This window comes from Cnephaeus nilssonii (genome assembly GCF_951640355.1).
Source record: "Cnephaeus nilssonii genome assembly, chromosome: 15".
NCBI lineage: Eukaryota > Metazoa > Chordata > Mammalia > Chiroptera > Vespertilionidae > Cnephaeus > Cnephaeus nilssonii.
Genome location: NC_137086.1, coordinates 58248498 through 58261541, shown reverse-complemented (window position 1 = coordinate 58261541; position 13044 = coordinate 58248498). Strand labels below are relative to the sequence as shown.

Here is a 13044-nt window from a genome sequence, read left to right as displayed (position 1 = left end):
CACTGGGGGATCAAGCCTGCAATCCTGGCATGTGCCCTTACTGGGAATTGAACCGTGACCTCCTGGTTCATAGGTTGATGCTCTACCACTGAGCCATGTACCCAATACCGGAGCACCTAAATATATAAAGAAACTTCTGGAGGACTTTAAGGGAGAGGTTGACAGCAATACAGTCATAGTAGGGGAATTTAACACACCACTGACTTCATTGGATAGATCTTCCAGACAAAAAATCAACAAGAAAACAATGACTCTAAATGACACACTAGATCAGATAGATTTAATTGACATTTACAGAATATTTCACTCCAAAGCTGCAGAATATACATTCTTCTCAAATGCACATAGGTCATTCTCAAAGATAGACTACATATTAGGCCACAAAACAAGTCTCTACAAGTTCAAGAAGATTGAAATCATATCAAGCAAGTATCTTCTCAGGTCACAATGGCATAAAATTAGAAATCAACTACAGCAAAAACACTAAAAAACATTCAAACACATAGAGGCTAAATAGCATGTTATTAAACAATGAATGGGTTACCAGTGAGATCAAGAAAGAAATAAAAAACTTCCTGGAACAAACGAAAATGAACACACAACAACCCAAAATCTATTGGACACAGTGAAAGCAATCTTGAGAGGGAAATTCATAGCACTACAGGCCTACCTCAAAAAAAAAAAAAAAAAAAAAGAAAGAAAAAAAAATTTATACACTGTCTAATCTACAACTTAAAAAAATAGAAAGAGAACAAGAAGAAAAAGCGCAGAGTAAGTAGAAGGAAGGAAATAATAAAGATCAGAACAGAAATACATGACACAGAGACAAAAACAAAACAATACAAAAGATCAATGAAACCAAGAGCTGTTTCTTTGAAAATATAAACAAGATTGATGAACTGTTAGCCAGTCTCATCAAGAAACAAAGAGAGAGGACCGAAATAAATAAAATCAGAGACGAAAGAGGTAAAGTAACCACTGACACCATAGAAATACTAAGCATTGTAAGAAAATACTATGAACAACTACATGCCAACAAGCTGGACCATGTGGATGAAATGGACAAATTCCTAGAAAAATACAATCTTCCAATATGTAACCAGGAAGAATTAGAAAACCTGAATAGGCCAATAACTACTGATGAAATAGAAGCAGTAATAATAAATAAATAAAAAACTCCCAGCAAGCAAAAGCCCAGGTCCAGATGGCTTTACCAAACATTCAAAAAAGAACTAACACCCATCCTCCTCAAAGTATTCCAAAAAGTCCAAGAAGAAGGAACACTTCTGAGCTCTTTTTATGAGGCCAGCATTATCCTAATTCCAAAAGCAGATAAAGACACTACAAAGAAAGAGAATTATGGGCCAATATTCCTGATGAACATAGATGCTAAAATCCTCAACAAAATATTAGCAAATCAGATCCAGCAATATATTAAAAAGATCATACTCCATTACCAAGTGGGATTTATTCCAGGGATGCAAGGCTGGTACATTATTTTCAAATCAATAAACGGGATACATCACATAAATAAATTGAAAGACAAAAAAATCACGTGATGACATCATTAGACAGAAAAAGCATTCGACAAAATCCAACACTCATTTTTGATAAAAACTCTCAGCAAAGTGGGAATAGAAGGATCATACCCCAACATAATAAAGGCCATACATGACAAACCCACAGCCAGCATCATACTCAATGGGCAACAACTAAAACTATTTCCCCTAAGAACAGGAACATGACAGGGATGTCCGCTTTCACCACTCTTACTCAACATAGTACTGCAAGTCTTCGCCACAGGGATCAGACAAGAGGAAAACATAAAAGGCATTAAATTGGAAAGGAGGAAATAAAACTGTCATTATTCAGGGATGACATGATATTAAACCTAGAAAACTCTAAAGACTCACTAAGTTTAATAAATGAATTTGGCAATGAAGCAGGATACAAAATTAACACCCTGAATGTTGTTGTTGTGTGTGTAGGTTTTTTGTTTGTTTGTTTTTTGTTTGTTTTTTACTGAACATTCAGGTTTTGTTTTTTAATATTAAAAAGTATTCTCCTTTTGCCCTGGTTAGTGTGGCTAAATGGTAGAGCATTGGCCCACGCATGGAAGGGTCATGGGTTCGATCCCTGGTTAAGAGCACGTACGTGGGTTGCAGGTTTGATCCCTGCCCTGGTCAGGGTGTGTGCAGGAGGCAACCAATCTCTCTCTGTCTCTGTCTCTGTCTCTCTCTCTCTCTTTCTCCCTCTCCCTCCCTCCCTCCCTCCCTTCCATTTTTTAAAAAAATACCAATGGAAAAAATATCCTCAGGTGAGGATTAACAACAGCAACAAGTATTCTCCTTTCTTCTTTCCAAAGTGGGCATCTTCTTTGTGAAGGGTGGTCTCCACGATCGCTGCCAGCATCCTTTTCTTCCCTGGATGTACCTGCTACTCCTCACAGGACGAGGTCTTCCCCCGCTGAGTCTGTGCTGGCCTTGTGGTTTGCTCTGGCCGGCGGAATGCAGGGGAGGTCATTTATATTCGTTCTGGGACTGGCCTATGAGATGACCAGCATCTCCCACTTTCTCCTCGGAAGCCAGCCATTGTGGAAAATGTGCGGCCACCCTGAGCCTCTCATGCTGTGAGGACGCCCCCACTGGGCCGCACAGAGAGACAGCGGCCGCTGCTGTTCCTGCTGAGGAGGCTGCCCTGCGAGCAAAGAAGCCAGCCTCAGCGCGGAGCCCCTGCAGGCACCACGTGGAGCAGAAAAGCCACCTGGCTGAGCCCCGTCCAGGCTGCATAATCATGAGAAATTATAAATGGCTACGGTTTTAAGCCACTATGTTTAAGGGGTCATTTGTTATGTGGCACAGATAACTGGGACTTCTTTGCATACACTTGTCTTCAGAATCTCTGTTCTTCTGAAAAGGAGAAAGATTCTTCAAGGCTATTTAGGGCCCGTGGTTGTCTAGCGCCTGCCGATTTCTCCACGTTTCCCTACCACACGAGACTTCCATTTCTTAGCGTGTTTGTCCTATGTGCTCCCCTTTCTATACCCATGCTCACGTCATCAGTCCTACTGAAGGCTCTGGGGCGTTGCCCCTTCTCAACTGAACCACCACCTCCACTTTGAACTGTCCCCTCTTCAAGGTCAAGCACAAGAATGACAGTCACTCCTAAGTGCCACCTGCCCTCTGAACTCTGCGCGTATGCTGTGGCCAGTTCATCAGGAAGCCTCTCCTCCCAGGTTTTGTTATTTGCGTTTTGAAAGTCAGTTTTGTGTCCCCAGACGTGAGGAGCTCCCTGGAAGGCAGAGGCTGTCAGCACCCAGTGGGCCTGGGAGAGGAGTCCTCAGCCAGCGCTGGACCGGTGATGCGCCATCTCACGTCTTTTCCTGTAGAGCAGAGTTTTGGTGGCGATTCACTGGCTCCCCTCATTGTCAGGTGCTGTGACTGTCCTGTTGAGCCCCCATTACTACCACTGACATAAGAATACCACAGGTCTTCTTTCTGAACACGAAGACCGAGTCAGTAGGTTTTGGTAAGAAGCAGGAACATGAAAATCACTTAATACTTTTTTTTTTTTTTTTTTGCCAAGACAAGGAAAACACTTTTAATTTCCTCCTCTCCTTCTCATGTCAGGAAGTTTATGCACAGTGAATCACTTCCTTGTCACTTAAACTGAAGTGTAACACGATCGTGGTAGGCAATGAAAACACATAGATGAAGTCCCAGAGGCATGAACACCCATGCGTGGAAACGGATAGAAGATTGGCAGCACTGTTTTCTGAGAAAGCAAAAAGCTGACAGCTGATCCGCAAAGGGTTGCTCTTGCGTGCCAGGGCGCTTACCTGGCTCCTGATCCTCGCGCGAGTCAGATGCTGATGTCCAGACACCAGGCTCGCTCCGGGAACACCAGCCTGGTTCCAGACAGCAGACTAAACTGAGGGCGGGGGAGGAGGAGAGAACCGAGCAGATAGCAATGTATTAGAGAATGCAGAATCCCAGGAGGGGAAAGAGCAATTGCATATTGTTACATTTCATACAATCACAAAAGTGAATACTTCCTTAATGAAAATGGTCACATTTTGGACATGCATCATATGTTTTATTTTGTAAAAAATAAAGCATATGTAAAAGTAGGAAGAATAGCATAATCAACTCTAATGTCTCCATTCCCGCAATTCAACAAATATTAACTCATGGTCAGTCTCGTTTCATCTGTCACCTCACCTACTTCTCCCCGATCCCAGGTTATTTAGAAGCAAAGTCCACTCCTAAGATATGTTAACACATAAATTCATATTTCTGGTTGCTTTCCTTCGCAGTTCAAGATGGTATTATTCAGAACGTTCATTTATAGTTTCACGAGTTGAGAAAGGAAAGCAAATATTTGAGCATGCTCTCATTAAACTTTCATAAAAACAGCATTACTCACATTTTGTTTCAGTATGTTTTTCCTATTACATTTCTGAAACCTACACACAGAACTCCTTTGCGACATCGGTGGCATTAAGCAATAATAAATGAGTTTCCCTGTATCAACGAGTAACTTTGAAATTAACTATTCATTTAGCTGTTAATAGTCAATAATTCCAAAATTACCTAGGAGTAGAAAGAATAGTATAGTGGACCTCCATGTCCCATTTCCCAGCTTCAACAGCTATCAACTCCTGGCCAATCTTGTTTTCTCTCTCCTCCCACCTGTCCCCTCCTTTCTGTATTATTGGGAAGCAAAGCTCAGTTGTAGCATCTCATCCACGAGCATTTCACCGTGTATCTCTAAAGCAGGGGTCCTCAAACTTTTTAAACAGGGGGCCAGTTCACTGTCCCTCAGACCGTTGGAGGGCCGGACTATAGTTTAAAAAAAAAAAACTATGAACAAATTCCCATGCACACTGCACATATCTTATTTTGAAGTAAAAAAACAAAATGGCAAAAACACCCGCATGTGGCCCGCGGGCCGTAGTTTGAGGACGCCTGCTCTAAAGGATCATGACTCTGTGGAAGTAAGATCATCTCAAAGCCATCTTCCACTCAAGCCACAGCAGCAAGACCCTCCTGTTCAGAGTCAGATGGCGGTGGCTGTCACCAGAAGAAAGGCCCTGTTTTCTGTGGGTCCTGAGACTCAGAAACCATGCAGCGTGCAGCCCTGAGCAACACAGGCTCTTCTTGTCCTGAGGCTCAGGGCACCCTTCAAACAGCATCATTATGAAGAGCCTCGGCGCTCAGTCTTCCCAGAGGGGTCACGGTACGGCCTCGTCGCTTGTCTGTGAACTGTGTTTAAGATGAATGATGGCTCTTTTATGACCTTGCCCTGGTTCTGGGCACTGGCTGCCTGCCGAGTGGAAGCTTCCTTGGGCTCTTTTATATAACAGCCATAAAGACTCTAGCTGTCCTACAGACACAGCGAGAGCAACTGCAACAGGGGTCCTCAAACTACGGCCCGCGGGCCACATGCGGCCCGCCGAGGACATTTATCCGGCCCGCCGGGTGATTTTGCCGCCACTGCCGGTCCTGCTTAGCAGCCAACTCGTCCCGGGCCCGCAGTGCGCATGTGTGGAATGTGCGCCGCACTCTCCGACTCCCCTCCAACGGTCTGAGGGACAGTGAACTGGCCCCCTGTTTAAAAAGTTTGAGGACCCCTGAACTGAAAGATGCCACAATACAGCCCAAAAACACGCTTTCTTGTAAAAATAATAAATCGGGTAGGTTAGGTGGCTAAACTGAATCACAAGTACCTAAGTAAACTTCATGTCACTACAGACATATTTACTGTGGATTCCTGGGTGTAGAAAGTGAAACCTCGTTCTCATTCCTCTGGGGTAAACACAGATAAAGATCCGTGATAAGGAACCAGAGCCAAGGAAGTATAAGTAAGCTTGTTTTTGTTTGTTGTTTTTTTAGAAATAATCTAGGTGTTCATCTCACTCAATCCAGAATCCTGTGTCAGTCAATGTTAACTAAGAAGCAGATGACACGTTCCCATTAGGATGACTCAGGAGAGTTTAATAGCAGATTTATACAGGTGCAGGGGAGCCGCCGGGCTAGGGCAGGACCCAGAGCTAGCAACTGCAGCCGTAGGTTTGGAAAGAGGAGGGCAGGGAGTGGCTACTGGGTCCTAGAAGAGAGAGCTCTGTAGACAGGGCCACCTTAAAAGGAGCTATGACCTTCAGCCCAGGAACACAGAAATCCCAAGGTGATCCCACAGGAAGGCAGGCAGGGGCAAGAATATCTCTCCCTCCTTCCCCCCCTCCTTCTCCCCCTCAACCTCTAGCAGGAGCTCTCTGTTCAGAACCTAACTGGACCCCCAGAGGGCAAGGATTCTACAGCAAGTTACTTCCGGATCCAGAGCAGTTTGGGGAGGGTGGAGAGTAGAGCTGGAGAGGTGAACAGAGGTGAACAGATCCCATCTCTAACCCCTGTGACAGATGGTCACCAGCCTCTAGCGCAGTCCATCCGACTCAAGCTGCCCACTTGGCCCCACAGAGCCCCTGACAAGCCCCTGACTGCCGACACCATTCCCAGGCCGCCTTCCCAGACTCACACCGATTTAAAATGGGCAAAAGATTTTAACAGACTTCAGTAGAGATGATAGACAGATGGCAAGAAAAAAAAAAAAAAAAAACATGTGAAAAGATTTCACCATCATTAGCCATGAGGGAACTGGCCCTTTTGGAATGGCAAAAACTAAAAAATACTGATAATACCAGGTGTTGGTGAGGATACTGATAAATGGGTCTCATACTCTGGGAATATAAAGTTTCTTATAAAACATACATTTATGGTAAAAGTAAAACATACATTTACCATGTGACCCGGTCAATTCCCTCCTAGGTATTTACCCTAAAGCTGTGGTTCTCAGCTGCAGATGATGTTTGTTCCAACAGACATTTGGCAATGTTCACAGACATTTTGCTTGTCTTAACTGGGTGAATCTGTGGGCATTTATAAGTAGAGTCCAGGAATATTTCTAAAAACACCCTACAAAGCTCAGGGCAGCCCCCTAAAAAAGAAGTATCTGGCCCAAATTGTTAACAGGGAAGATAAGATGGAGAAACTCTGGCCTAGAAAAAGAAAATGTATGTTTACATAATATAATAACCTGTGCATGAATTGTTATAGCAGCTCTACTTACAATCAGCAAAAACAGAACAACCCAAATGGCCTTCACTGGATAGACAGATAAAAAAAATTGTGGTACATCCACACTGTGGAATACTACTCAGCAATGAAAAAGAATAACTGTCAACATGTGCAGGAACTTGGCTGACTCTTAAAGACATGCCAAATGAAGGAAGTCAACATCCAAATATTACAAATTGTATTATTCCATTCGCACAAGATTCTCAAAAAGACAAAGCTATGGTGTTGGACAACATGTCATTGGTTCCCAGGGGTTAGTGGAAGAGGGAGAGGATGACTATAAAGCCACACCATGAAGGATTATTTCAGGCTGGTCAAATTGTTCTGTATCTTGATTGTACTGGTAATTACAGGGTTCTATCAATGTGTCAATATTCATAAAAGTATACACCGCTAAGCAAGGTCATTTTGCTGTATAATAATTAAAATGTAGCATCTTTCTATGTACAGGCTCCTCCTCCTTGGATACTGCGAACTCCAGTCCGAGAAGGCGACATCCTCTAAGGGTTCCCTGTATTGAACCCTTGTCCCTGCTGTCCTCCCACTGGTGTCCTTGCCGCTTGTCTTCCTAGCTTCCCGTAACAGCGTGCGCTTCCCTCTGTTACACATTCTGCCTCTTGGTGCAATTATTTGTCCATGTGACCATCTCCCTGAGCACAGCGTGATCAGGAAGGCAGGACTTGTGGCTCGTGCATCCTGGAATTCCAGCAGTGCCCAGCCCAGCATCAGGGCTCACCGTGCATCTGTGGGACTGAAAGCTCAGGGAGCCTGGGTTCCCAGGGGCGTAAGCCCACTGGGACCAAGAACAGAAAATATGGAGGTTGCCTGCGATTTATGACAAGTAGGCAGCCCATACCCATGGCCCAGGCTGCATAATAAGCAAGAAGCTGAGGCAGAAGGACCGAGTTGGACCTCTAGTGTCAGAGAAGATGAACAAAGCTTATTAATGCACGGTAGTACCAGCGTGATATCCGAACAGCTTCCCCAGCAACAACCCAGTTCTCTCACTGTGATAAAGTGCTCTGCCTTCTGCCTCAGACTTTAGCCTTGTGGGATCTGCATTGCTGCCTGGTAAAATTGATGGGCAGTGGTACCATCTCTTAGTTTAAGGAAATTCTCCCAGCATTAGCAAAAAGCATTGGCCTTGCAATTTCTAAGGGCGTTCCTTGAAATAGGAACTTATGAAAAATTGGACCAGACTGGAATGATGCCCATGTCTATTGCATGCAGCTCACCTGCCCAGTCTCCCCAGTGCCACCAGCTCCAGGTGAGAGCTCACACCTTCCAGAGGTGAGGACGTTTTATTTATTTCACTGGAAATGGGTGGAGGGGTCACCTTTGGTGTCCTTTTCTTTGTTTACCCAAGGAAGTTGTTCATATCAGACTTCCCTTCCAAATGGCCTGCACTGTTAATTCATCTTTAAAAAAATCTAACCTCCTCAATATTATTTGAGGCTTCTTACAAGCCTCTCTTCTTGAGAAAGGGGACAGGCTCGGCAGCTGGGTCTTTCTGGTGGCTCAGAGGACTCTGGGAGAGGAGGGTCAGGATGAAGGGGATCGTTTCGTTCTGAGTCTTTGGACACGGAGGAGCCCGCCCCACGCTCTGTGGCAGAGGAACCAGTTTCTGGGGGCTGAGTCTCACATTGGAGTCTGGTCGTGTGCTGGCGTCATGGTGATCAAATGTGGAGGGCACGGTCGGAGGAGAGACAGGCTACAGACAGCCAGCCCCAAGGTGTGTCCTATTTCATGCCTCATTGGAAAAGCCTACACATATCTGTATCCAAATGTCAGGAAATAGAGTGCAGAAAATTCATCTGCAGGAAACAACAAACTTGACAGGCCTAAAGGAGACAGGAGGGAAAGCTCTGGTGAAGGTAACCAGGAGCCATCTTTAACCAGCCTGCTGAAGGCCCCCGGGCAGGGCGAGGCCAGAGCTCAGCTGCTTCCGGATGCTGAGGGTAGACTGACAGGGAAATGCTCACTCTTCTACTGGGGGGCTGACAGCTGGCTGCAGAGCCACGCCTTCCTGCATTGCTGTCCCCTGTCTGTGGTGTTGCAGGGCACTGGCTTTACCATGGCCAGGGGGACGGGGAAATTCAGAAAGCACAGCTTTGCAGGCAGATGGGAGACTACTCCCGCCTCCACAGTCCGCTATGTAGACTGGCTCTGAACACACCCTTACTCTATGTAGACAGGTTAGGCATCCTGTGGGGAAGCTTTCTGCTAGGTGCTTCTCTCTGACTTATATTAACCCAGAATTGGCCCTAACTTCCTTCTGCTCCCAATTTCCCATCTGTCCTTAGCTTTGCAGCTATCACCACCACCCACCTGTCTTGGTGAACTTGACCATCCTAGGTACTTCACAGAAGTGGAATCAGACAGTATTTGTCCTTTTGTGACTGGCTGAAGTCACTTAGCATAATGTCTTCTTCAATTTCTTTCTTCAGTGTCTTTTACTTTTCTGAGTACAGGTCTTTTACATCCTTGGTTAAATTTATTCTTAGGTATTTTAGTTTAGTTCTGATATAATTGTAAATGGGTTTGTTTTCTTAGTATCCCTTTTGGATTGGTCATTATCCTATATAATAAAAGGCTAATATGCAAATTGTCCCCTCAACCAGGAGTTCAACCAGGAATTCGACCAGGAGGTGGGGCTGGCTGGCCAACTGCCTGCAGCCCCCCCCCCCCACCCCCCCAGCAAGCCCAGCCCAATCGGCCCTGATTGGAGCAGGCCAGCCAGACCCCACCTGTGTACGAATTTGTGCACTGGGCTTTTAGTTCGTATATAAAATGCAACTAATTTCGGGATATTTATTTTTTATCCTGCTACTTTACTGAATTAATTGACCGGTTCTAGTAATTTTTTGGTGGAATTTTTAGGGTTCTCTATATACAGTATGATGTCATCTGCAAATAACAGTTTTATGTCTTCCTTTCCAATTTGGATTCCTTTTATTTCTTCTTGTCTGATTGCTGTGGCTATGTTGAATAAAAGTGGTGAAAGCAGCCCTAGCCGGTTTGGCTTAGTGGATAGAGCATCAGCCTGCAGACTCAAGGGTCCCAGGTTCGATTCCGGTCAAGGGCATGTACCTTGGTTGCGGGCACATCCCCAGTAGGAGGTGTGCAGGAGGCAGCTGCTCGATGTTTCTAACTCTCTATCCCTCTCCCTTCCTCTCTGTGAAGAATCAATAAAATATATACATTTTTTTAAAAAAGTGGTGAAAGCAGATATCCCTATCTTGTTCCAATCTTAAGGGTAATGCTTGTAGTTTTTTTTTTTTTTAATATATTTTATTGATTTTTTTTTTTTTTTACAGAGAGGAAGGGAGAGGGATAGAGAGTTAGAAACGTCGATGAGAGAGAAACATTGACCAGCTGCCTCCTGCACATCCCCCACTGGGGACGTGCCCACAACCAATGTACATGCCCTTGACCGGAATCGAACCTGGGACCTTTCAGTCCGCAGACCGACGCTCTATCCACTGAGCCAAACCGGTTTCGGCAATGCTTGTAGTTTTTGTACACTGATTATGATGCTGGCTGTGTGTTTGTCATATATGGCTTTTATTACATTGAGGTATGTTCTCTCTATTCCTACTTTGTTGAGAGTTTTTTTTATCATGTATTAGAGGCCCAGTGCACAAAATTCATGCACTGGGGTTGGGGGGATGTCCCCCAACCTGGCCTGTGCTCTCTCATAGTGTGGGAGCCCTGCTATCGATGGCCCTAAAGAGGTAGGCCCCACCCACCCATCCAAGGATCCTCAATGGATTGCCCCAAAGAGATAGGTCAGAGCTAAGGGTCCTTGCCTCCGTGCAGCACATGTAGCATCAAGTCCCCGCTCACCCGCGTGTACTCGCTGTGCACACAGCCTCCTGGTGATGGATTGTTACAGAGTGAGGGCATCACGGCATGAGGGCGTGAAAACCACATAGGCTTTTATTAGTATAGATGGGTGCAGGATTCTATAAAATGCTTTTATTGCATTTACTGATGTGATTATGTGGTTTTCATTCTTCATTTTCTGTGTGTGGTGTATCATGTTTATTAATTTGTGGATATATTACCAACTTTGCATCCCCAGAATAAATCCCACTTGATCATGCTGAATAATCTTTTTAATGTGTTGCTGGATCCGTTTGCTAGTATTTTGCTGAGGATTTTAGCATCTATTATCCATCAGGGATATTAGCCTATAATTTTCTTTCTTTATCTGGTTTTGGACTTAGGATAATGCTGGCCTTGTAATATGAGCTTAGGAGTCTTCTGTCCTCTGAAATTTTTTGGAATAATTTGAGAAAGTTAGGTTTTAGTTCTTCTTCAAATGTTTGGTAAACGAAATCCAGGACTTTCGTTTGTTGGGAGTTTTTAAAAAATCATTATTATTATTAGTGCTTCAATTTCATTAGTTGTACTCTATGTGTTCATATTCTCTGAATCATCCTGATTCAGTTTTGGAAGATATGACTTTAGGAAATTTATCCATTTCATCCAGATTGTCCAATATTTGGCATATAGTTGTTCATATCATTTTCTTACAACCCTTTCTATTTCTTTGATATCAGTTGTTACTTCTCCTCTTTCATTTCTGATTTAATTTATTCTCTTTTTCTTGATGAGTCTTGTTAAAGGTTTGTCAATCTTCTCAAAGAACCAGCTCTTGGTTTCATTGACCTTTTGTACCTGTTATTTTAGACTCCATTTCATTTATTTCTGCTCTGATCTTTATTATTTTCTTCCTTCTACTGACTTTGGACTTTGGTTGTTCTTTTCCAAGTTCTTTTAAGTGTAAGTTATATTGTTTATTTGAGATTTTTCTTGTTTCTTGAGGAAGGCCTTTAATGCTATGAATTTCCCTCTTTGGACTACTTTTGCTGTGTCCCATAGATTTGAGGTTGTTGTGTTCTCATTTTCATTTGTTTCAAGGTATCTTTTGATTTCTTCCTTGATATCATTGTTAAGCTATTCACTGCTTGCCACCAGGTTTTTGTGTGTTTTTCAAGTGATTGATTTCTAGTTTCATACCCTATGGTAAGAAAAGATGCTTGATATTTCAATCCTCTTAAATTTATTGAGATGTTTTGTGCCCTAAAATGTAATCTATCCTACAAAATGTTCCATGTGCACTTGAAAATAATGTAAATGTTGCTGTTTTGGGGTAAAATGCTCTGAAGCTGGCCTCTGGGAGGGACTCTGGTGCAGGCCAATGTCAGTCACTGCCTATGACTGGCCCTGGGCAACCTGTTTGGAGCTACAAAGCAAGCCACTGTCTGTGGCTGCCTCTCCTGGGCCTTGGTGTGCATGAGAAGGACCAACCTGTGCATGAGGGCTAGCTTTTACCAGTACCAAGCCCAGCAGCAGGCCAGCAAAGTCTCAAGGAACCCCAAAATCTGCCTAAGCCTTCCTCTGCTGCCAGCTGCCTGTTAGGCTTAGTCACTGAAAAAGCCTCTGGTCGTACTCAAGTTGCATGAGATAGATTCTCAGTGAGTCACCTGTTAGGGACAAGTAATATTCACCAGATCAATACAGGTTCAAACTCACTGCCAGAGCTGAGTTTGAGGCCACTCAGCCAATGTCTCAGAGTATTCCAAGTCTGGTTGCTGCCCACTGGGTACTTGCACACCTTTGTGATGCGGTGAGGTCTCAGGGAGTTGTCAGGGTGAGACCAGTAGAGTTTATTAGGCCCAACCAGATCAAGATTTGCCCATGTAAAGGGAAGGCTCTGAACCAATTGGGTGTGTGAGGTCAAAATGTCCCCCATTCTAGAGCCACACAAATCAGTCACTGACACTCCCCGAGTTTGCCCAGACCTCTACACCCCAATCCAGGCACCTTACTCCTCAGCAGGGCACAAGCTCTGCTGGGTGGGATGACAGGAAGTCCAGAGGGTGGGGCTATTGCATTCCCCCAG

At 44.3% G+C, this 13044-nt stretch overlaps 1 protein-coding gene across 1 annotated transcript in view; it reads right to left on the bottom strand.

Moving 5' to 3' along the window:
* The window catches only part of ACOXL (acyl-CoA oxidase like), a gene marked incomplete at both ends in the record, with an annotated part of 252564 nt that overhangs the window by 23476 nt on the left and 216044 nt on the right, over positions 1-13044 (bottom strand). Inside the window, 2 exon segments of the mRNA XM_079792227.1 lie at positions 3839-3876; positions 3879-3930. Of these exon segments, the coding sequence (XP_079648353.1) occupies positions 3839-3876; positions 3879-3930 (90 nt within the window).